Source organism: Triturus cristatus, chromosome 6, assembly GCF_964204655.1.
Source record: "Triturus cristatus chromosome 6, aTriCri1.1, whole genome shotgun sequence".
NCBI classification, from domain to species: Eukaryota; Metazoa; Chordata; class Amphibia; order Caudata; family Salamandridae; genus Triturus; species Triturus cristatus.
The window spans coordinates 520571109-520593511 of NC_140589.1; the positions used below are offsets into that span (position 1 = coordinate 520571109).

The 22403-nt window shown below is 44.2% G+C and overlaps 1 protein-coding gene across 1 annotated transcript in view; it reads left to right on the plus strand.

Annotated features, from left to right (window-relative positions):
• The window catches only part of LOC146817360 (CD109 antigen-like), a 1044213-nt gene that overhangs the window by 914704 nt on the left and 107106 nt on the right, over positions 1-22403 (plus strand). Inside the window, exon 30 of the mRNA XM_085610952.1 lies at positions 1139-1275. Coding sequence (XP_085467078.1) covers positions 1139-1275 — 137 coding nt within the window. The remainder of the gene's footprint in view (positions 1-1138; positions 1276-22403) is intronic.

Sequence of the window (22403 nt, forward strand, 5' to 3'; positions counted from 1 at the left end):
ACTCACCTTTCCAACATCTTACTGTTTGTGTTCCCTTCCTTAACAGTAGCTAATGGTGACTGCATGTAAAGTCTAGTAGCCCTATCTGCTTTTATGTGTCTGAATGATCAACTACGCCTGTTTAGAGTGCCACTAGTGGAGTATTGTCTTAAAGGTTTGCTTTACGTTACTTTCTCCTACCTTATTTATAGTTCCTCAGTGGGATTTGAACTTTGTTTTGACTTTCTTGATGGCATCTCTATTTGAACGGATACAAAGTTGCCAGGCTCAACTCCTGTGCGTCCTCTGACTAAGAAAGACAGTTCAGAGGGCATTAATTCACTATAAGAGCGTTGCTTCTACAACTCTTTCCAGATGGCTCATAGTTGCCTACATTTGCGGGTTAAGTATATGGCCATCTTTGCATTCTTTTGCCAGCACTACTGCCTAATGTCTCAGACACTGTGACAGGTACTTTGCCCGAGCTATGTTGCATCGTTTCCTTGGTTATCCGGCACTTGTCAATCCTACCGACCAGGGAGATACGACTTTGGGGTTCATTCATAGTGTGAAGAACCTGTGGTAAGATGTATCCATCAGAGCTGAATCTTGCTTTTGATAACAATATTTGTGGTGGATTCTCCACCACCCTCCCTCCTCTCCTATGAACTAGATCCATGATTAATAAAAACCTATGTTGTGCAAACATGTTTGCACTGTATTTATAAATGTATTTTTCACCGATGTGGCTCTTTTTGATTCCTCTCTGCATGCCTCAATGGGGTGCAGAATGAACATCGGGAACAGACGCCAGCATGTTGTTGGTGACTAATATATTCTATGGACATCATGTCCCAAGGTGGAGTTTTAGTAGATGGTAGAATGCCCTTGTTTCTCTGCTGCACACTTATACTACAATATTTTTTTAAAAGTATGCAGCTACTGGATCCGGAATATGGTAATAACCAACTTAAATTTTCACCAGACATATCATGACGTTTTAAAACCCAATGACGATGTTAGGAATTTAAGCAAATGGTTACAGCAGGAAGAACATTTGTAAAATAGGCCACTGTAAAAAAATAACAGCGCTAACTCAAGAAAGCTAACACAATGATTAAAAAAAATCTTGAGTTAAAATAAGAACTTTGCTTTGCAGCTCAATGTAATCTACAACGTCAAACCTACTGCTAGGCGGAGAAGAGGCACAGATATCACTGATACGTTTTCATTGGACATTACAGTAGAGGACAACAAAAGTGATTTAAATCGCATTACTGTGCATGTTTGCACAAGGTAAGACATACAATGGAAATAAGTATTGCTCAATGAATTCTGAAAACTATTTTGCAGAATGTCAAATTATGGTTATCAGGTTAAGTTTTTCCCCTTTATACATCTTGTGACACCCAAAGATTTTGTGCTTGCTTGTCAGATGAATTCTCTGTGATCTGTGGACTTCTTGGGCAACTAGGCAATCGTTTTGTCAAGAAATATAGGGGCATATTATCAAGCCAGGCGATAAAATTATCACCGCTTTAGCGGCAGAAAACTGCTGCTAAAACGGCGATAATGGGCTTGATAATATGCTCAATGGAATTCCAATTGAAGCCCATGTTAGATGTCTTTCACATCTAACATGGGCTTCAATCGGAATTCCATAGAACATATTATCAAGCCCATTATCGCCGTTTTAGCGGCAGTTTTAATTTTATCGCCTGGCTTGATAATATGCCCCATAGTTGTCTATTGAATAACAGAAGCCAGATATTAATGCAAACTCACTGAAGTGCCAATTTCCTTTTTATTTATCTACTTGTTTTCTCAGTTGTTGCGTATGCCCAGAAGCCACTTCAGTGATTAACCCGTCTAATAAGTTACTTTCCAGTGGGTAAGGAGTTTTTAAATCCACTTAGAAAGGGAATGCATGTCTTCTGAAATCAAGACTTCAGAGAAGGAAGGCTGCCTTTTTCTTTTGTTTCGTCAGATCCTACAGAATTTCAAGTTCTTTTGCCTTCTCGTTCTTTAAGTGGAAACTCATTTGTGGGAAAATGTTTGCTCTGCTTGATTAGATGTTTGGCATAGTGTCAACCTCTAAAGGTAGAGTGATCAGTTGTCCTTTCATGATTTAAAAGACATTAAGCTGTGTATTTTAGGAGATAGCGAGGTCGAACGGTTAAGACCTACTCCTTAAGGTTGGTTGTGCAAAAGAACATTAGCTCTAGCTAGCATGTCTATCTCACACAATAATATCTGAGAAGGGCTCTGTCTCATTATACATAGAAGTAAGATTTTATTTATATTAATCATAAACGCTTAGTAAATATAACCACATACCCCACAACATAGTCAGACTTGTGCAAATGGATGTGATACTCTGTATCTCAATTGGTGTTATTTTGTCTTTGTACGTTCTTCTGGAAATTCTTTTTTGTAGTAAGGCGAGGCCCTTCTAAAGTTTGGCAGTGCCCTAACCTATGTTACCATACTTTCCGCCATATATAGAAATCTCCACATTCCTAAACGAACGTTAAAAATCCCCCAACTACTGGAATAGATCAGTTTTAATTTAGTCAACTCTCACTTGCACCTTATTATGCACTGCTTATGACCTCACATATTACATCACTCACGGCATTTTAACTTATATCATGGTTGACATCCCTGATTTTATTTAAATAAGAACATTGATGACAATAATAATGACACAATTGAATAATTCTCATATTGTGCTATAGGCTTTCAAAAGTCAAGAGTAATACAACAGCTTAAAATGATGGTTTGATTTTCAGCTAGGTCATGCACCCAACTCTCAGCAAACACCGTGTGCCTCACCCAAAACCTAGTGTGCAGCTAACACCAGCTGCACATTGCCTTAAGCCAAGCCCTGCTGTCTTTGAGGTTTTTTGTTTACATTCAGCCATCTTCCCCACTGTGCACGGCTTTTGGCAATGCGCAATGGGAGGTTGGAAGCATGGCTTTGTCTCCAGACATTCCCTGCACCCAACCCTGCCACGGTTGCCCAACCCCCCCTCTCCACAGCCTTCGGCTGCATGTAGCAACATGCCCTGCACCAAACCCTATAGCAGACAGACATCCCTCTATTTTTTAAGCCATGTCAAGCAGGGAGGTTGGCAACAGGGTTATGCACCTAAGCCGCTGTGGGCAGCCAAACCCACACTGTGCATGGTCTTAGGCAGTGCGCAGCTGGGGGTTGGCTGCAGGGCCTGACCTCCAGCCAGGTCCCGGTGCCAACTTTGCTACAGGTGGCAAATCCCCAAGCAGCCATTCACTGTACTTAGCAGGTGGTTGACTCCAGGACCCAGCCCCCAGCCAGGCCCTATGCTGAACCTTCTGTAGATGCCCATCCCCCCACAGACTCAGAACTACATTTCACCTATCATTTTTAAAAACATTTTACTATTACTGTGGAACTGGCACTCAAGCTTCACCCCCAGAAGAGTGACATGGTACCATGGCGGCTTCCCCTGAAAAAGCTTGCACGGTACTGTAGTACCATGGGGTGATGCTTGAGCAGAAGGTGCTGCAGCATTCCTGCAACGGAAGTTTTATTTTATTTGTTTTGGTTCGATGAGGTTCCTCTGGGTCCCTCCCACAAGTGCCAGTGGGCAGGGTGTCCCTAACCTGTCCTCTTATACTACTTTTGTAATCAAATCCAGGACACAGCTACCTAGCCTCTGAGTCCTGTTGAGACCAAGCAATCATAATTGTCTATACCGCAATTTACAGTATCACAGGAATCCCATGCGACCAACCGTCCACATAGCCTAACTCTTTAACCTATTTATGGCCACCCAGCACCTCTTTAAAACTAAACTTCTCAAAACAGCTAAATAAACGTACACCAAATATAAAAAAGCATGATTTCTGAATAAATTATAAATTACTGCCAGATTTGGAATATTTCTATTCAATGGTTTTTTCATGCATCGGAGAGCAAAGTTTCCTTTGAGAATTAACATGGGAAACCAATGTTCTTGGACCCCTTTTTTCATGGTCCCTGCTTGAAGAATCACCCTAAACATTCCAGGAAGGAGCTGAGGTGGTTGAACATGTTTATGCAAGGTTTCATGCATGTTTATTGAATGTATGACGGTACAACGTGTGGTGTTACCACGCGGTAAGTAACAATGACCGAGTTGTTACCACGCATGGCATTACATCGCAAGTCATTTCAATGACTTGCACTAGGTGGCACGCAGGATTTAGGAATAGTATAAATTACTATTCCTACTCCAGTTAGCGCAACAGCAGGGAAGGTGTTGGATTTAAAATACAACATATTCCCTTTCGATGTAATGCCACGCGTGGTAACAAGGCAGTCGTTGTAACAACCGCGTTGTTATCAACCTGCGTGGTATTGCCAGCATTGTAAACGCTGTCTCCCATGTTTATCAGATGTTGGTAAATTTGTTTGCAAATGAAAAACGTTCCTCGCATAGAAACTCTTATCATGGGCACAGCTTGCCAGGCTTAAAAATGGCTGCCATTGAGGTGAGCCTCCTTGGACTGCTGCATTTTTCAATCCTGCATTCTCTCCTCTAGGGCTGACACAGCCATAGTGCATAGAGCTGAGGAGAGTCCCATTTACATGGCGCTCAGTTTGGGCTTGCACTAGTAAATGCCCCCATTGTCTGAAACTTTGCAAGTGGATGTCTGATGCGAGGCCTTGCTGTGCCCTACTCACGTACATATATTAATACTCCCTACGGGGCGGTCTTTCAAGCTGGTCTGGGGGAACTGGTGAGGAAGCCTTTAGTGATTGATATATCATGTGCCATACCTTAACTATTGGAGCCTAGTGGGGATGAGCCTGCCGATTGGTCATCTGCTTGGACATGTACATTCAGCAAGCTTGAAACTCACATAGGGCTGGGAGTGTGCTGCCCCACGCTGACTATTCTGCCTCTGCTTCCATTATGGCTGGAGGGGTGCTCTGAAACCTGTTCCGAATCTCACTTCCAGTGGGGGGATGGCTGCTGCGCTGACAACCTGGTTGGTAGATGTGCCCTAGGCTTCGCGCAGTGCCTTAGGGCCTCGGTCCCATGAGGTGGAGCCCTGTTTACTTGCGGTTGTCTCTCCGGTGCCTGGCGACACCGAGCCTGGACCTGCCTGGCGCAAGGCGCCTCTAGAGGAGAACATTATATCGTCCACTACTGGTGTGCCTTTAGTGCTAGTGGCTCTCTCAAAGGCTCAAAGGTGTGCTGCCGGTTTTGGCTGTCGATATAGGCAAAACAGATAGGGCACAGCACAAACTAAAGTTTGATCTCCAGAAAACCCCTAAGGCTCGTGATGATGTCGTGGAATCACTGGGACCCATGCCTGAGGACACAGACACGCAGACTGGCGCGGAACTGAGGCAAATCCTAACCGTCATGCAGGACAGCCTCACAAAAATTGACAGCAAGATTGATGCCTTAACATTCAGAATTGATCATATGTCGGGAAGAATGGAAAAGCATATTGAGTGTCTAGATTTGGTAGAATTGTGAGTCTCGTAAGTCGAGGACGAACAAGCCACGGTGTCTGCATCACAAAAGAAGATAGGCTTCCCCTTGCCCAGCAGTCAAAGATGGGGGTCTTGAAAGCTGCTCACGTAGGAACTACCTAAAGATAGTAGGTAATGCAGTCTACTAATATAGACATCATGGAATGCTATGTAGAACAATTCCTTTCAGACCTGCTGGGGAGAGAGACTTTCTTGGATATTTTTGTTATAGAGCATGCCCACCACTCCCTCACACTGTGCCTGGTCCCAGAGGCCAGTCCTCGCACTATCATTGTCAGACTGTTAAACTACAGGTACAGTGATGCAGCACAAGGATTCGAAGCTGTCCAACTATCTGGATTTCCCGAAGCAGGTGCATGAGGCGAGGAGACTGTTTATCCCAGCTAAGATGAAGTTGTGGGAGCTACAAATGGAACACAGTATGATATATCCTGTGAGACTCCGTGACATGGTTGACAGCAAAGTGACAATTTTTGGGGACCCAAAACAGCTACAGCAATTCCTCAAAGGCAGGGACGGGGCAAGGACTCAATTCTGCTTCCCTAGGGTGAACTACGGAGGTGCAGGGAGCATGCAGGACATGGAGGACTAAGTGCTCTAATTTGATTAGGTGTGTTGTGTTCCGCTGTGCACGGATCCTGTGGCTACTTTGCCTGGGGGCACTGTTCCTGGTGAGCATTACTTGGTTAGATCCACGTGCCAGCCTTTTCCCCTGCTGGTGCTCCCGGTGGCTGTTGCTCATACCCTTGTAGACTAGGCAGGAACTGTTGCTGGGGTCACCCGCGGCTGACTGTGGTAAGGTTTCATGTGCATGTGCTCTGTTTGTGTGATTAGCTGAGACTCTTACTGACATTGTTTTGCCTTCACGGAGCGGCACTATACCAGGAGCAAGAGCTGTGGTTTAACTGCTTGTTGTGTTTTTCTATTCATGTTTAATGCACTATGTTTGATTTACGTCCCCCTGCGGCTAGTTGCCTAGGGTGCTAGGCCGGGCAACATCTGTCCCCATGTGTGCTCCACCTAGTTTTGTTTGCTGCTCCAGGGATGACTTAATGGTACTTTTGATCGGGGTGTATGGTCCCAACTATGACGACCACAGTTTTATTAATCACTGCAAGCTCGTTTAGTGCCATTAAGAGATATTCCCCAACTTTGGGATGGCGATTTCCATTGTGTGCTAAACTCGGAATTTGACCATCCAGGGGACTGCCTCAGCAACCCTTGGCGGCAGCTCAGGTTCTTGCAGAAGTAGCTTCTCAGGAGGGTTTGTTAGATGTTTGGCGATACAGGTCTCCTACGGAGTCAGGTTGCACACATTTTTCCACCGTACATGACAGCCCTACCCGTATAGATTACTGGTTGATGACTTGGGGGTTGGCTACACGCACCTGCCGATGTGAGATACTGCAGTGTATGTATCCAGACCATTCGCTGGACTTCTTGAAGTTTGAGCTGCGCACCCCACAGCCTCCCACATTCATATGGTGCTTCCCTCATATTCGCTTTTAGATGCTGTGTTTATTGAGGAACATGTGCAGGCAATCAATGAGTTTTCACGCATCAATCTGGGCTCTGTGGACGAGTTTGTGACAGACTGAGACGCATTCAATGTGTACACACAGGTTTTTACATTATCTAAACACACCCATGTCCATCCTTCACTGCGAGGTTCCCTGGTGTGATTAGAGCTGTCGATTTAGAAGCTGGAGAGGCTGCATGGGAAGACAGCCGAGCGTTACCTAGTGGGCACCATTAGGGGCAAAGTGGTAGAATTTCTCAAAACCTCTCAGAGTGAGATGAACCACCTTGGAAAGTATGCAGTCACGCATACATATAGTGAGCATCCTGGGGCGTATATGGGGGTGCTGCTGCAGCCCCAGTGGGAGGATGACACGATCCTGACAATACAAGATAAGCAGGGTGTACCTTTGACCGCGGCCGAGCAGGTCTCAGATTGCTTTAGCCAGTACTATAATGCCTTGTACAGGTCGCAGATTGTTTATGATGATAATGCTGTCATGGAGTATTTTGCACATTTTGCCATGAAATGGCTCACCACAAAGTATAGCGAACATCTTATAGTTCCGCTGCACTTGTAGGAGATTCGCACTGCTCTTGGGGAAATGCTGTTCAGGAAAGCTCCCGGTACTGATGCGCTTACTGTTGCTTTTTACAAGGCATAACAAGACTGGCCTATTCCTCATCTTGTTACTTTGTACGAGGAGATGGTTAAGGAGGGCTGTAGGCCCCCTACAATTCACAAGGCCCTCCTGGTCAACTCTTCTGAAACTGGGCAAACCTGCAGTTCGTTATTCATAATATTGGCTATTGTCGCTCCTAATTGTTGACACAAAAATGTACACGAAGATACTGGACAACCACTTGGCTCCATTGCTTTCAGGGGTCATGGGCCCTGAGCCGACCAGCTGAGCAAGGGTGCTGTTTAACGTTTAATATCAGAATGCTCTTCAGTGCAAGCCAGTATGTGGATCCTGATGTGCGCGACACAGCAGTTTTTCTCGACGCAGAGAAAGCGTTCAACTCAGTGGAGTGGGGATTTATGCTTGCTGTTCTCTGACACATAAGGCTGGGAGAGGTCTTTCTTCAGCTGGTAAAGATATTATTCACACAGCCGACCGCTCACATTCATTTTGACTGCGTTGTTACCGCTCCCATAGATATCATGAGGGGCACTATACAGGTTTTCCCCCTGTTGCCCTTGTTGTATGCATTGGTAGCTGAACCTTTGGCTTGTGCCCTCAGGGAATACCATGCGCATTGGGGCCTGCACTTCCCAGGGTATAACCTGATTGTCTCAGCGTATGTGGACGGCACCTTGCTGTATATACGTAATCTGGAGCATAACCTCCATTGTATCCCACTTCGTGAAATGCTACTCCAGTGTATGCTATTCCACTCTACGCCATTCCACTGTATGACACTCCACTCTATTCTATTCCAGTGTATGCAACTCCACTGTATGCTACTCCACTCTACGCCACTTAATTCTATGCTATTTTATTGGACCCCATTCCAATGTATGGCACTCCACTGTAAGCTATTACACTCTACAGCACGCCACTGTAAACCACTCCAGTCTATACTTCTCCATTATGCGCCACTCCACTGTACCCTGCTCTACTGTACACTATCCACTCTACGCCGCTCCACTCTATGCCAGTGCAGTCTATGCTCCACTCTACGCCTCTTCAGTGTATTCCACTTCACTGTATGCCACTCCACTACACGCTACTCCAGTATATGCTATTCCACTTTACACCATTCCACTTTATGCCACTGCACTCTATGCTATTCCACTGAATGACACTTAGCTCTATCCCACTCCATTCTACGCTATTCCATTGAACACCACTCCACTGTATGCCACTACTCTGTTTGGCTACCTGCAACTGAGACAAATGTTGCTGGAAGCCATTATAAGAAATGAAAGCCCTGTCTCCCCTAGGCCATATGGGGGGGACCAGAGGGACCTCTGTTCGAGACAAAAGAAAGACTCAGGAGGGGGGCCACTTGGCCCCCTCCCCATTAAAAGAAAAGGCCATGAGGGGTATGTTCCCTAGGGCCTAATAAGGCTCGGGAGAGCAGGCTTCTTGGCTCCATCCCCTTTTAAAACATAGGCCCTGTCCCAAGGGCCTAATGGGCTTAATGAGACTTGGGGAAGGGACAGCCACGTGGCCCCCCCCTCCCCTTTATGTTATATAAAATTGTAGCGCGCACAGATACTCGTGAACCTGAAAAGGAGTCTGAGTCGAAAGGCAGAGCTAGAAGAGAAAGGTTTTCAGCTTTGTCTTAAAAATCATAGGATCTTTGATGCTGCGCAATGCCAATGCCAATGCATTCCATGCCAGCGCTGCTATCCGGGCACAAGAGCTCCCGCCAAGCCTTTGGCGGTTGAACTGAGGAATCTGTGCCAAAAGTTGGGAGGAAGAATGCAGCTGTCTCGCTGGAATGTAGAAAGCGAACCTCTTCTGCAAGTAGATGGGTTCCAGACCTTGAAGAGCTTTGTGGGCAATAGATAAAATGTTAAACTTTATTCGGGCCTCCACCAGGAGCCAGTGCTGAGATCGCAACTGAGAACGAACACTACACCTGCAGGAAAGACCCAGCAGGAGTCTGGCAGCCGAGTTATGTATCACCTGCAATTTGTTCAAGAGGTAACCTGGGATGCCAGCAAACAGAGCATTAGCGTAATCTAACCGAGAGAGAATCAGGGCGCGGAAAGCAGTTTCCTTTGCCGATTTTAGAAGGAGAGGGAGAAACTTCCTCAGAGTTTTCAGCATGCTAAAACAGGTACCGGCCAGCTTCTTGGCCTGAGATGAAAAGGTCAAATTCTCACTGAACTAAACCCCCAAATTTTTGACAGAGTCTCCCTTAGAACTGGGAAAGGGGAAACCACGGGGCCACTGTTTCTCTCTGAAGTTGGCAGGAAATGTGCCGTACAAGAGGATCTCAGATTTCTCCTCATTTCACTTAAGCTGTGCCTGCTCAAGCCAGTGGAAGACAGAAGACAAACAGTGTTGGGCAGAGAGAACTGAATCATTGTCTCGTCCCCAAGAGAACAGAAGCTGGGTAAACTTGGCAAGGGTATTGCACCAGGACTCTGAAAGAGGGACGGAACACGCCAGAGCACTGGGGGACATAAAACTTTTCACAATAGAAAAGATTTCTTTTGAGTTGTTATTAGCCTGGTCAATACGTGATGTAAAGTATCGGCTTTTGGCTGCTGCAATAGCGGCATAGTAGCTTTTTTGTTTGGTCTAAGTGTGTGTTTCGCCGAGGGGCAGTAGTAACTGGAGCGCCACGCCCTCTCCAGTACCTTGCACTCATGTTTCAGGACTTTGAGCTCAGGTAGGAACCAAGGTTTAGAAGGAGATTCCCTCACAAGCTTAGACAGGCATGGTGATGAAAGTGTAGACACCGAGTCAGATATCCATTTAGTAAACCCAGTCACACTCCCTTCAAGGTCTTGCTGAAGGGAGGGCCTGGAGGCAGCCAAGGAGCTATTAAAGCGAGGGGGATCAATTTTGCCAAATGTCGGGGGTGATGGCAGCGAGTCGGCCGTACGGACTGAGTAACCTCCCAGGAGAAACAGATAAGAAAGTGGTCTGACCAGGGGACAGGGGAGGGCTCGGCCACCTGAATGGGAAAGTTGGAGCAGATGTGATCTAAGATATGGCCCCCTTGATGAGTAGAATGAGTGACCCATTGAGAGAGTTGAGCCAGTTGAAGAGAGTCAAGAAAGTCAGCGGAGTCCCTAGCCTCTTGTTGATCAAGATGGAGGTTCACATCTCCCAGTACCATGTAGTGGGAGAAACGCAATGCACGGTCAGCTACGGCGTCCCCACAAGATTTAAGAAAGGCAGTAGCCGGACTGGCGGGGCCGTAGATAAGTGGACCACCTAATGTGAAGTGATCAGAGAAATGTATACTAAAATCCAGAACCTCACAGTCACCCCATAGGCTAAAGATTTCACTGTGAAGAACCCAATTATCCCTGTACAGGATGGCTAAACCACCCCCTCTCCCTACTGGGCGGTCCACCCGACAAAGCTTGAAGCCTACAGGGGTAGCCAGCGCAACAATTGGGTTAGATGTGGCATCCAGCCAGGTCTCCGTAACAAACAACAGGTCCAACAAATTATCAGAGACCAGGTCGAACACATCAGCATGATGTTTCCTCAATGATCTGGCATTGATGAGGGCAGCTCTAATATGCGAGGACCTCGTAAATTTGCTAGGCAGTTCGAACAAAGAGAGTTCTAATATCGGAGCAAAGCCACAGGTAGTGCAAAAAAAATCAGAGTCAAAAGGAATAGCGCTGCAATAGTGAGAAAGGCAGGGAGGAGGCCAAAGTGCTTTTAAGGACTAACTGGTTTTTGTAACCACCTGCTGGTTCACATCGGGCAGCATAACTGGCCCTGGCCGCTGACTTGGCGCCGACGGGCGCAGATGGACTTGCCTTAGGCGCTCCTTCGGCACGCCAATGGCGCCCACTGCGCATCCGAGCAGAGGTCATTAAGTAGGATTGTATGGGGACGGTGAGCAGCGTGCAGCGAACAAGAGCGCTGATGGCAAATGGCGCGAGGCACAGCCAAAATTGCCGCCAAGAACCAACTGGCCCCGAAAAGGGAAACGTGCAAGTAGAAAGGAGTTCAACACACTTCGAGCGTTTTCAAAAGAAAATAGCTGTTCAAACGTGAGAGGAGTTTAACACACTCCAAACGTTAAAATTGGCAGCAAGTTTAAAAATTACATCACATAACTAAATAGTTCATCCCCCAAACAGCATAAAATACAGTGGCACAAAATTAGCCCCTTTTAAAATTAGCCAAAGAACAACCTTTTCAAGCACATAAGGTCTTGTGAGGGGATTGCCCTTACTTTGCACTTAATTCCATATATTTTCTGAACAAAACAAGGTTAAAGTTACATTTTAGTTAGGTGAATATGTTAGTAATAACATTAACATTTTGACCAAAACACAGGAATTAATTATAACCTGCGCCCCTTCATGCACTACTTATGATCTCACATATTATGTCACTCATAACATGTTCTATGACATCATTTATGATATCCCTGATGACATCTCAAATGTCAGATTCTGGAGCTCTGAACTTCCAGTATCCCTGCACCAATGTCCCCCTAACCTGTAATAAGTACCTTAGTGATCTTATGTGAAAAGTTAAGTTATGAGACCAGATCTCTATGGCAACAGATCTTGCCATACATACGATCTCTCTGGTTGTATGCCCAGTATAAGCATCATGAAGTTTCAATTTCCACAAGAAGGGGGATAGGTCAAGATGGAGGTTCTGCATAGCCTAAAAGCTGGTTAATTAAGAAAATACTCTCCAAGTTTCTTTAGGGAACACAAAGAGCTTGTGACTTTCATTAACCATATGCATTTTGTAAAATAGCAAAGCTGCTGGTTTTAAAAGAAAGAATATTTCTGTAAATATCAAACAGAAAAATAATGTCCAAAAAGTAATAAATGCATGGTTCTCATATTTCCAGACAAGGGTCCGTATCACAGAAAAAGCATCTTTTACTGTTTGCGCCCAGCACACCTTTAAAAAGGTGCGCCGAGTGCAAGCAATGAAAATGTGCCCTATTACCATGAATCCACTGCCCTAAGGGCAGCCAACAAACTCGTGCTGCACTAGGGGCAGCACATTCGTGTGAAAAACAGAGCGGCTGCTTTGCAGCCACTCTGTGTTTTCACAGTGCAGGCAGCAACCCGCCTGTACTTTGAAGGGGGATTAGGAATCCCCTTGCAGGTGGATGCAGTCAGTGACTGCACCCACCTGCAAGGGGATGTCTAGGGGGTCCATAGGACCCCCTTTCCTCCCTTCAGAGGGATGTTCCCAGGAGGGGCACTGACAGTGCATCACCTTTTAGGTGGTGCACTGCCAGTGCTCCTCCTGAGAGCATCTTTGCAAATGAGGGCATGTCTCCTCAGGAAAGTGCTGGTGCTTTATGCGCACCAGCGCTATTGGTATTACAGAAGGGGTCGCACAATGGTCTGCGTCCCTTCTGTAATACCAAAGTGCCTCTGGGGCACGCAAAGCGGGGGCAAACGCCTGTTGCGACCCTAGGGCACTTTACGTAATACATTTCCAGATGTGGGTTAGAGACACTGGACAGAAACACATCGAAGCTTTGTGAAATAAGTAATACAATAGAGCATATTTACACTCTAATACTATAACATCATACTTAAAGAAACAAGCATGTGCTGGTTTTGACAGATCTGGTGTTGACAGATCCCACTTGGGTGTTTAATAAATCGTTTTTTTGTAGTTATTTAGTTTCATGTTATTGAATATAGCTGTATATAATATCATTTTACATAATATGGTTGTATAAAATATAATTGTAAGCAGTATGATCCATATTAGATATATTAGTATTATGTTGTTAGTAATATAATAATATTTGTTTTGTTTTGTTTTATTATAGTGTGTAAAATTGTATTATTCTTATTATTTGTTTTCAACTTAAATTGGATGTTAATTTTGTAACAGGTTGCTAGCTTTCTATGGGGTTAGAGTGGGAAGTTTTAAAAACGTAAATGATTGATTTTATTTAGAAATATTTTTGATGAAATATAATTTTAATTTGATCATTCAAATTAATGAAATGGTATTTTAATAAGTTGTGGATTTTTAATTTATTGTTAATTGGTTCATCAGTTTATTCAATTATTAAATTACCTTAATTTTAAATGTATTAACTGTTTTAATTTTAATTATTTATTTAATAATCACTAAGGGCCTCATGTAGGTAGCCCAATACCGGTCGGTAACGGCCGATTTTCGGTAAATATACCGTTACCGACCGGTATTTAGGCTTTTGATATGTAGGGGGATCATTTCTGTATTCGGTAATTTACCGAATCGGTAAAATTACCGAATCGGTAATTTTACCGATTCTGTAAATACCGAATACAGAAATGAGATGTAGGGGGAGTGTGTGGTGGGTGTGGGGATTCGTTATTTACCACCAACTGAAAGTTGGTGGTAAATGACGAATGTCTCAGTTAAGGCATTATTTGGCCCTTAGATGTGTGCAATGTGGCAGACACACATGCCCTCAGGGCATGTATGTGTGCCACATGTGCACACATGCAGGTATCAGGGGTGCAACAGGGTGTCAATGTGACACCCTGCCATCCTTGATTGAGCTCCCCCCATTACCGATTCGGTATTTACCGATTCGGTAATGATAACTGGCTTCCCATTGATTCCTATGGGCCTCCTGGGCCATAGGAATCAATGAGATACAGGTTACCATTACCGAATCGGTAAATACCGATTCTAAAATACCGACACTTACCGAATCGGTATTTTTTTACCTACATTACATTTACCGATTCATAAATACCGAATCGGTAAAATTCGGTATTTAAGAATCGGTAAATGTAATTTACCTACATATGGCCCTAAATGTTTTATTAAAAAACCTTAAGAGTGGAAATAGTCAATCTGATCACTACAAAGTCCTACACATTTTCACATAATGCTTAGATTGAAATTGAAATTGTAAAGCTGACCCCACCAAAGTCCAACATTTTCGATAGCCTTGCTTATTTTGGAGTGGGAATAACTAATCCAACCCTTTCAAAGTCAAACACATTCTCTAGTGTGGCTTAGGTTGGAGTGGGAGTAATAAATATAATCTCCAATGTCCCGCACTTTCTATACTGTTGCTTACGTTGTAGTTGGAATAGTAAATCTGATCCCTCCAAAATCCAACACTTTCACTACTTTTCCTTACATTGGACTGGGAATAGTAAATTTGATCTCTATAAAATCCACCAATTTTGCTACTGTTTCTCAGATAAGAGTAGGACTAGTAAGTCTGACTGTTAAATTATCTGAAGAAACCAATAATAATAATAATCTTTATTTGGCATATAAAAATATGATCATAAAAGAAACATCTTAAAATATATATACATCAAGCATAAACAGCCACGTGTACTTTAAAACATCACAAAGTTTATAATATGTTGTAGTCCCCCTTGGTTTCTTAATTTCAAAGTACTGCCATCAAACTTTACTACAGGTTAAAAAGTGTATAAACAATAAAATCCTCGGTTGATACTTTTATAGCAGCCTCACTCAGTGCAAAATTAGCAAAGACTCTTGTGGCCTTCAAACACCCCTAGTGGTTCTTAACTTTGAAGCAGATCTTAAAAACTTAGAAACACAGAAAAGTGTAAAAACATATGATGACAATTGTAAAAACAGTAAGGCAATGCATGCCTGTTTTATTCTAAGCTTCCTTAAAAGCCCTCAAAGGAACACTCTTCTCAGATATGAGTAGTGCGGACAGAGGAGGACAAAATGTAAGGTGTCCTGTGGAGACCTATTGTCGCAGCCACAGGGTCCTCTATGTTCTGTGTGTACCGTAGAACCGGAGGGTACAGCCAATAGGTGATTAAATAAGTTCAATCTAAAGTGTGTAATTAAAAATCTGTTATGTGCACTGGTTATGAGAGATATATATGGTTCCATGCCGTTCATAGACTTAACTAAAATGTGTTCTCTGAATGGGCTTTTTAAGCTCCCTATCCTCACTTTGTGCAGTAACATGTTTAAAAAACAGATCTTTGATAAGCACCTTATCCTGTGATCCCACCTTATCAGGATTGGTAAACATATCTACATGTTCTAATGTGGAGAGGGTGTCCTTTAGATATTTTAACCACAGGATTTTTAGCGCATGATCAAGGGAGAGACAGTCCTGGATTGCCAACCTATTTAGGCCTGCCTCGTCGTTGGACCAGATCTTCACTCAACACAATATGGGTTTCACAGCCACCATATAAGAGATGTACTTAGACCCAAATTCCTCATGAACAATGTGCGCAGGGGTACTATGAGGGACTTTTAGCAGGCGCCTGAAATATTTATTCTCTTCAATTTATAATTTGTTAGCCACCTTAAATTCCCAAACTTCACTACCATATTAAACTTTAGAGCTGCAGAAGGAATAATATAACTTTAAAATCATCCCAAGTGACCAACGCCCAATATATGAGCAAAGTTTGCGATTGCTCCTGTGGACCTTCTCAAACTGAGGCACTGCTCTTCTAACAAATGTTTAAAATTCAATATTTTCGTCAAATTATATACCCAGAAATGAGAAGGCCGTTACTTTCCCTAAAGTGGGTGTGTCTATTGTGTAATTGTGAGGCTTTCTGCACTTCTTCCCAATTTCCATTATGCATGATTTAGTTAGATTAGGGGACAAGTCCATCTTATTCATGAAAGTGACAAAACCATCTAATAAAAGCTGCAGGCCCTTTGGGGTGCGAACAAGAAGTACTGCGTCATCTTCATAGAGCAGAACAGGGACCGATCTCGTGCCTGTCCTCAGGGTATCTGCTTGTAAGGCCATCAGGGCAGAGTCGAGACCATTAATATATAATGTAAACAAGAACGGTGCTAAAATACAACTCTGTCTGACCCCACTAGAGCAGTTAAAATGATCTGTTGTTTTCCCCTCCTGTGTGTACCTAACTACTGCAGTGGTATTTAAGTGTAGGGCCATTAGGGTGTTAGTTATTGCCGGGTCCACACCAAGCTATCCCATAATTTTCCAGAGTTTCCAGAGGTTCACTCGGTCAAAAGCCACAGTGAGATCCATAAAAGCTAGATACAACGTCCCTGATGTAGCTATGGTGTATTTAGCAGTGATAAAATAAAAACTGAGGCATTGATCGGCAGTGGATTTACCAGGTCAGAACCCATATTGGACGTCCGATAAAATTTGGTTGACCTCTGCCCATTCCAACAACCTGTTTAATACCACCTGCCCCAGAACCTTCACTGTCACATCGATAAGAGATATGAGGCAATAGCAATGTTGGTTGTTCCTATCTCCTTTCTTAAAGATCAGAACAGTGGTGACAGCGGACCATGATGCTGGCATTACTGATGCTACTGCCGCATTTAAAACCCTTACTAAAAGCAGCACCCATACCTCTGTGTTGCATCTGTCAGGATCCCATCCGGTCCCGGCGCCTTGTTCCGTGAGAGACCCTCAATTCCTATTCTCACCTCGTCCAGAGAGAAGGTAATGGGCTCAGCTCTCTGCTCAGGATTTAGTGCCTGAGGTTGCTCTGCTCTTTGGGAGTGATTATACAATCCCTCGAAGTGAACCTGCCATTGCTGAGGTAAAATGTTGTGGCTTAGCCCTGGGTTATTTGAATCTTTAAAACATGGGTTATTAATGACTCTCCAGAAACGGGTAGAGTGCTTTAGCTCAGATGCCTCTGTTAACTCTTCCCAGTCCTACTGTTGTCGTTGGCGCTTCTGCCCCTTGACGGCTTGCTTATACATTTTACAGCAGGCTACCACCCGACCCCTGTCTCTCGGAGACTGTTTGAAGGTCAATTTTAATCTCTAAGGGCCCGAGAGCATTGCCCATCAAACCATCTTGCGGCGTCCGTACTAGGGGAGTAAGCCGGCTCTTTAAGTAAACCATCCACTAGCTGTGCTATATCGGTAAAGGCCTGAACTAGTTCATCCCCTTTCACTTCTGGGTCTAGACATTTCAGAATCTCCTGCTTGCCTCTGTTAAAAAGTGAAATGTTAAAAGCAACAGTGTCTACCTTTGCCCAACGTAGCTTCCTACCTTGACCAGTTGCAGAGATCGTACCCCCAAATACTCTGTGAGGTGCTTGGTGATGACGAGGGGCAACAAGTGACATGGTCACCAGATTATGGTCACTAAATATGCTGTAATTGATATTAAAAAAGGATATAAACCTTCTCAGTGTAAGAGACACAAAAATAAAATCGATAATTGATGAGCAGCCCCTGCTTTGTAAGTCGGGGGCACAGCTGTATCAGGATGGGTGGCAATCAAATCCAGCGTGTGAGATAACCCATATGTGTTTGAGAGGCCTCTCAAATCCAGCCCTTCCTGATTATGTTCCATATACAGTCCCTCTCTTAGTGTACAGGATGACCAGTCACAATGGATCACCCTCATGTTAGGACACAGATGACAGTTAAAATCTCCAACTAAAATTAGTTGAGACTGTGACAGACCTTCATCATGTGTTTGCTCCAGCCGTCTGTTTAATTCATCGAGGCTAGTCAATCCCTGAGAGTGTGATTTTGAGTTATAAAAGTTCATTTAAACTAGCCTGTAAGTGTTACTTAAAAGTGTAAGTCCTTGGGCAGCATCCAAGTACCATGACAGCGTCTTCCACCTAACGTGAATTCTCAGATCTATAAACATGATTAGGCTCCCCTTGTTCTCCCTGAACCTGACCTTAATGCTGGACAGAAGAACGTTTTGTAACCTTCAATGAAGATATTATTGTCTGGCTCCCACGTTTCCTGGAAGCATATTATATGGAAATTTCTGATGTAATGGAGCCACTGCTCATCCAGATACTTGCTAGTTAAACCTGCTACATTCCATGAGACTATTTCTAGATCGCCCACAATACGCCCCTCCTGGGAGGAGCACAGGGCTATAATAGGGGCAATAGTAGCCCTCTCTATGCTATCTAGTCCCAACTGACTTTGATCCCTGCGCTCATGGGGGTTTTGTGTTATTATCCCCGAATTGGTCACCTCCAACACACATGATGTACCAGGGGATCCAAGGCGTATGTCAATAGCTCTACCTATACCATCCCCCTCTTGTAGTCAGTCTATGTCATTCAGGTCCATCAACGGTGCAAATGCCTTTCTTAAAGTCTGGGGTCCCCCCGCCCAGGGTAGAGCCCTAATCCTGCACTGAAAAACATTGGGACGATTTTAGACTAGATAGTGGCCTATAAAAGAAACCCAGCGGTAATGGTTTAATACCCGATTCTTCTCAGAATGGTTGTGAGAAGGGAAATAGTATCTTGCAGACCAATTCAGGATGCAAAACCAGAGAATGGAGTGGTGCACCACCCTTTTATGTAAGAAAGTTCTTGTACAATAAGTATTATAGTCTTTGTTAAGTTGTTTTTCAACAGTCTTTTATTTCAAAGAAAATCCAAGTTAAAGGGAAATTTGTCAGCCAACGCGTTTCGTTCATAACAATGAACTTCTTCAGGGCATGGAGTCGTGACCTGTGTCGCAGACCTTATTGCACCGGGAATAACTTGAGGGATCTGGGTCTCGGTGTGTGTCTCTGCAGGAGGAAATACAGGGGGAATTACTTGTTGGACCTCCTGGTGGTTGGGAGCTGCATTCTGCGTGGCCTGACTAAAGGGAGGCAATGTGTAATCAATTTTATTGAGCGTTGCCCTTGTATCCACCAGTACTTTCGAGAATTCATTTAAAAAGTCCTTCAAAAGGCCAGTCACTTTTTCCACAATTTTTGTTTCAAGGTCCCTCACAAGTCTTCAGAGTCCTTGGCAGTCTTGATGTCTAAGCCTACGGTGCCTTCCCCTTTCTTTGCCGGAATTATTTTCTTTGTTGCTTTGCGTTGTTTCTTCAGAGCTGGTGGGCCACTTAGATGCACCCCATTAGTGTTGGCCGGCATGGCCCTATTCCGTGTGGTCTTACCAACTGCGGTGGTGATTAGACTGATACCAGGGTTGGAGCCTCCTGCGTCGTCTGCAACCTCATCTTGGCCTTGTCTGAGGGCACCCTCTGCTGATATTTCAGCCACATGAGACAAGCACTCCTCCAGGAACGACGCGGCAGCCCCTGCCTTTTCAGAGAGACGTCTCTCTGCCCTGTCTATCTCTTTGGTGATTACCCACACTGCTTTTACCTAAAACAAGTCAGTGGTTCCTTTGCTTAAGTCATGTGGGGAACACGTGGGAGCACCTTCCCTCTTCCCCATGATGTATTTAAACAATCAACCTAATAGACCCACCTCCCCAGTACGAGGCAAAAATGCTTATTGGAGCTTCAGGGGAGGGGTAGCGAGGGAGAAAGTACTCACACAAGCTGGTTCAATCGTCACTGTCCTGTAGTCAGCAGTTGCCAGCCCCAGACCGCTTCCTTACCCTTCTGGCACCTTGCTGAAATTCAACAGAATCACACAGCTCCAGCCGTGGATGACATAGATGAAGTTACTGTCCCAGTAATGTGGGGCCAAAAGGGTAAGCCCGTCCTTGGTCAGCCGCAGCCCCACGATTACTTTATGCGCTTCCGGGCACGGAAAACTCACGTCGGCACCTCCTGGCGCGAGAGCTATTGTGAGCTATTGTGAGCTGGAGTCCCCGGTTCTGGCGGCAGTGAGGGCCCGCGATGACTTTATGCGCCTCCGGGCACAGAAAACCCACGTCAGGACCTCCTGGCGCAAGGGCTATTGGGGGCTGGAGTCCCCGGTTCAGACGGCAATGTGCAGCAGTGAAACCAGTAGATTCTTGATAAGTTGCAGTTATCTTCTTTATTAAGATTCAGGTAACAGAGACTCCAGCCAGCCACAGCAACATCCAACAGCCAACTAATTTTTTTCCCAGTATGATCCTGTTTTTAAATTTAATGGTGCCCCGAAGATACCCAAGCAGCTCTATAGGTTCCCCAAAATACCCCTTAGTCCTTTTAGCGTTACCTTCCTTTTTAAATGTTGTCCATAAAAATCTTTCGGTATAAGTGCCAACTTGTCACCAGAATCAAACAAAATATTGACAGGCTCATCATTAACCCAAACCACCTACAAAGGACCTTCTGAGTAAGAATATTGACCTCCTCATCCAAATCATTATCACATTCTATCTCCCTTACTTTCTTTAAGTCTCTAGTTGACTTACAACACTTTGCAAAGGACACTTACAAACACAGTTCTTGCAAATTACCTTCCACCCTGGACAAATTTTGTTATTTCCAGATGTCCCAAGGTGCCACAACGGAAGCATTTATAGTGAAAAGGTTTTGTACTGATAGAATACGATGAAGAATTATCACAATTTTTACTGTACAATCTTAAGTGTTGTTGCTTTCCCTTAATCAGTTACAGTGAAAAACATCTATGCAGGCTTTAGAATTGGCAGTTGTTAGCACCTTCTATAAGGTAGGATTTTCCTTCTGTCACATGCTTTCCCTGTTCTAATCTAATGCACACCCCAAAATAAATAATGCCTCAAACATTCTTCGTAAGAGGCACCAAAACAGCAGGTAGATACCAATCTGCACAGTTCAGTGATGTATTGTTCCACAGATCCATCTTGATGTTGCATTCTCCTCCCAAAGTGGTAGCTTTCCAACATGGCGCTCACTTTGGAAATATAGGGCAAATGGAGTTTCTTTAAACAAATTTCATACTCATTCAGGTTTGCAGACTCATTATCAGATGGGTCAGGAAGATGTATGAATACCTCTTGACCTTCAGTACATCAATGAAGACAATTTCCATTCTGCACTAAGGGAAGTACCGCATACCCTAGCATAAAGGCTAAAAACCTACTGCCAAGTACATTCTTCTCGTTGGCAGAAAATATGACAACTATAAGTAAAAAACACAGGTGTTCAACCTCGATATTCGAGGTATAAATATTTTATTCTCTGCTTAAAAATAAAATGGCCCATGAAGACCATGTTATGCGCTTCTCACTGTATCAGTAGCAGTCCTTTGCATGCTGCTTCAGATGTCACTTGGGTTGGTCTTATCTGACCCGAAGAGTATAGCTTTACAGTTCAGGTCAAGCTTAACTCAGATAAAACTGAGGTGTTGTTGTTTTGGTAAAAACACCTCTTTATGGAATCATTCTTGGTAGCCATCAAATCTTGGCCCACTCCCAGTCTAAGTAGAGAACAAAAAACTTGGGGGTTATATTTGATTTCAACTTGACCTTTAGTTTGAAATCTTTTTATTGAGTTATCAACAAACAAGATGCAGTGAGAAATGAGGCCTAGGAACATAGGCTGGCAACTGTTGTATTGCTTCGCAGAGCATCAAAATAACACAAAAAGTAACTTCCCTGCCCCCCTCCCTGTCCCAACCTTCTCCTCCCCCCTCCCGTCTCCTCCCCTGTTTAATATGTCTAGACAGAAAAGCGAAAATCAGACCCAGTACTCCATTGCCCTGAATAGTAATGTTTAGTTTACACCTTGGCTCAACTCGGGAAGGTGTAGCAGCCGTAAATATCTAGGGCAGGCCAGCTTCCTGAATTCAGTGCACAGCAGAGAACAAAGGGCCGCCACACATCAGCAAAAGAAGCCACATCTCTTTGAAGCAAGAAGGAGATGCGTTTCATGCCAAGAACATACCGCAATCGATGTAACCATCCCTGCACTTTTGGTGTTCTGTCTGTGCCCCAGTGTGATAATATATTCTGTAGTGCCGCCCCTAAAGTTATACCTAGTTGCTTAACCTTACGAGACTTGAGGGGAAAGGTAAGAAACTCCCAGGACCACATATGCAGGGAAGCATAATAGCGTAGTGTCGTAGTGGTTATCAA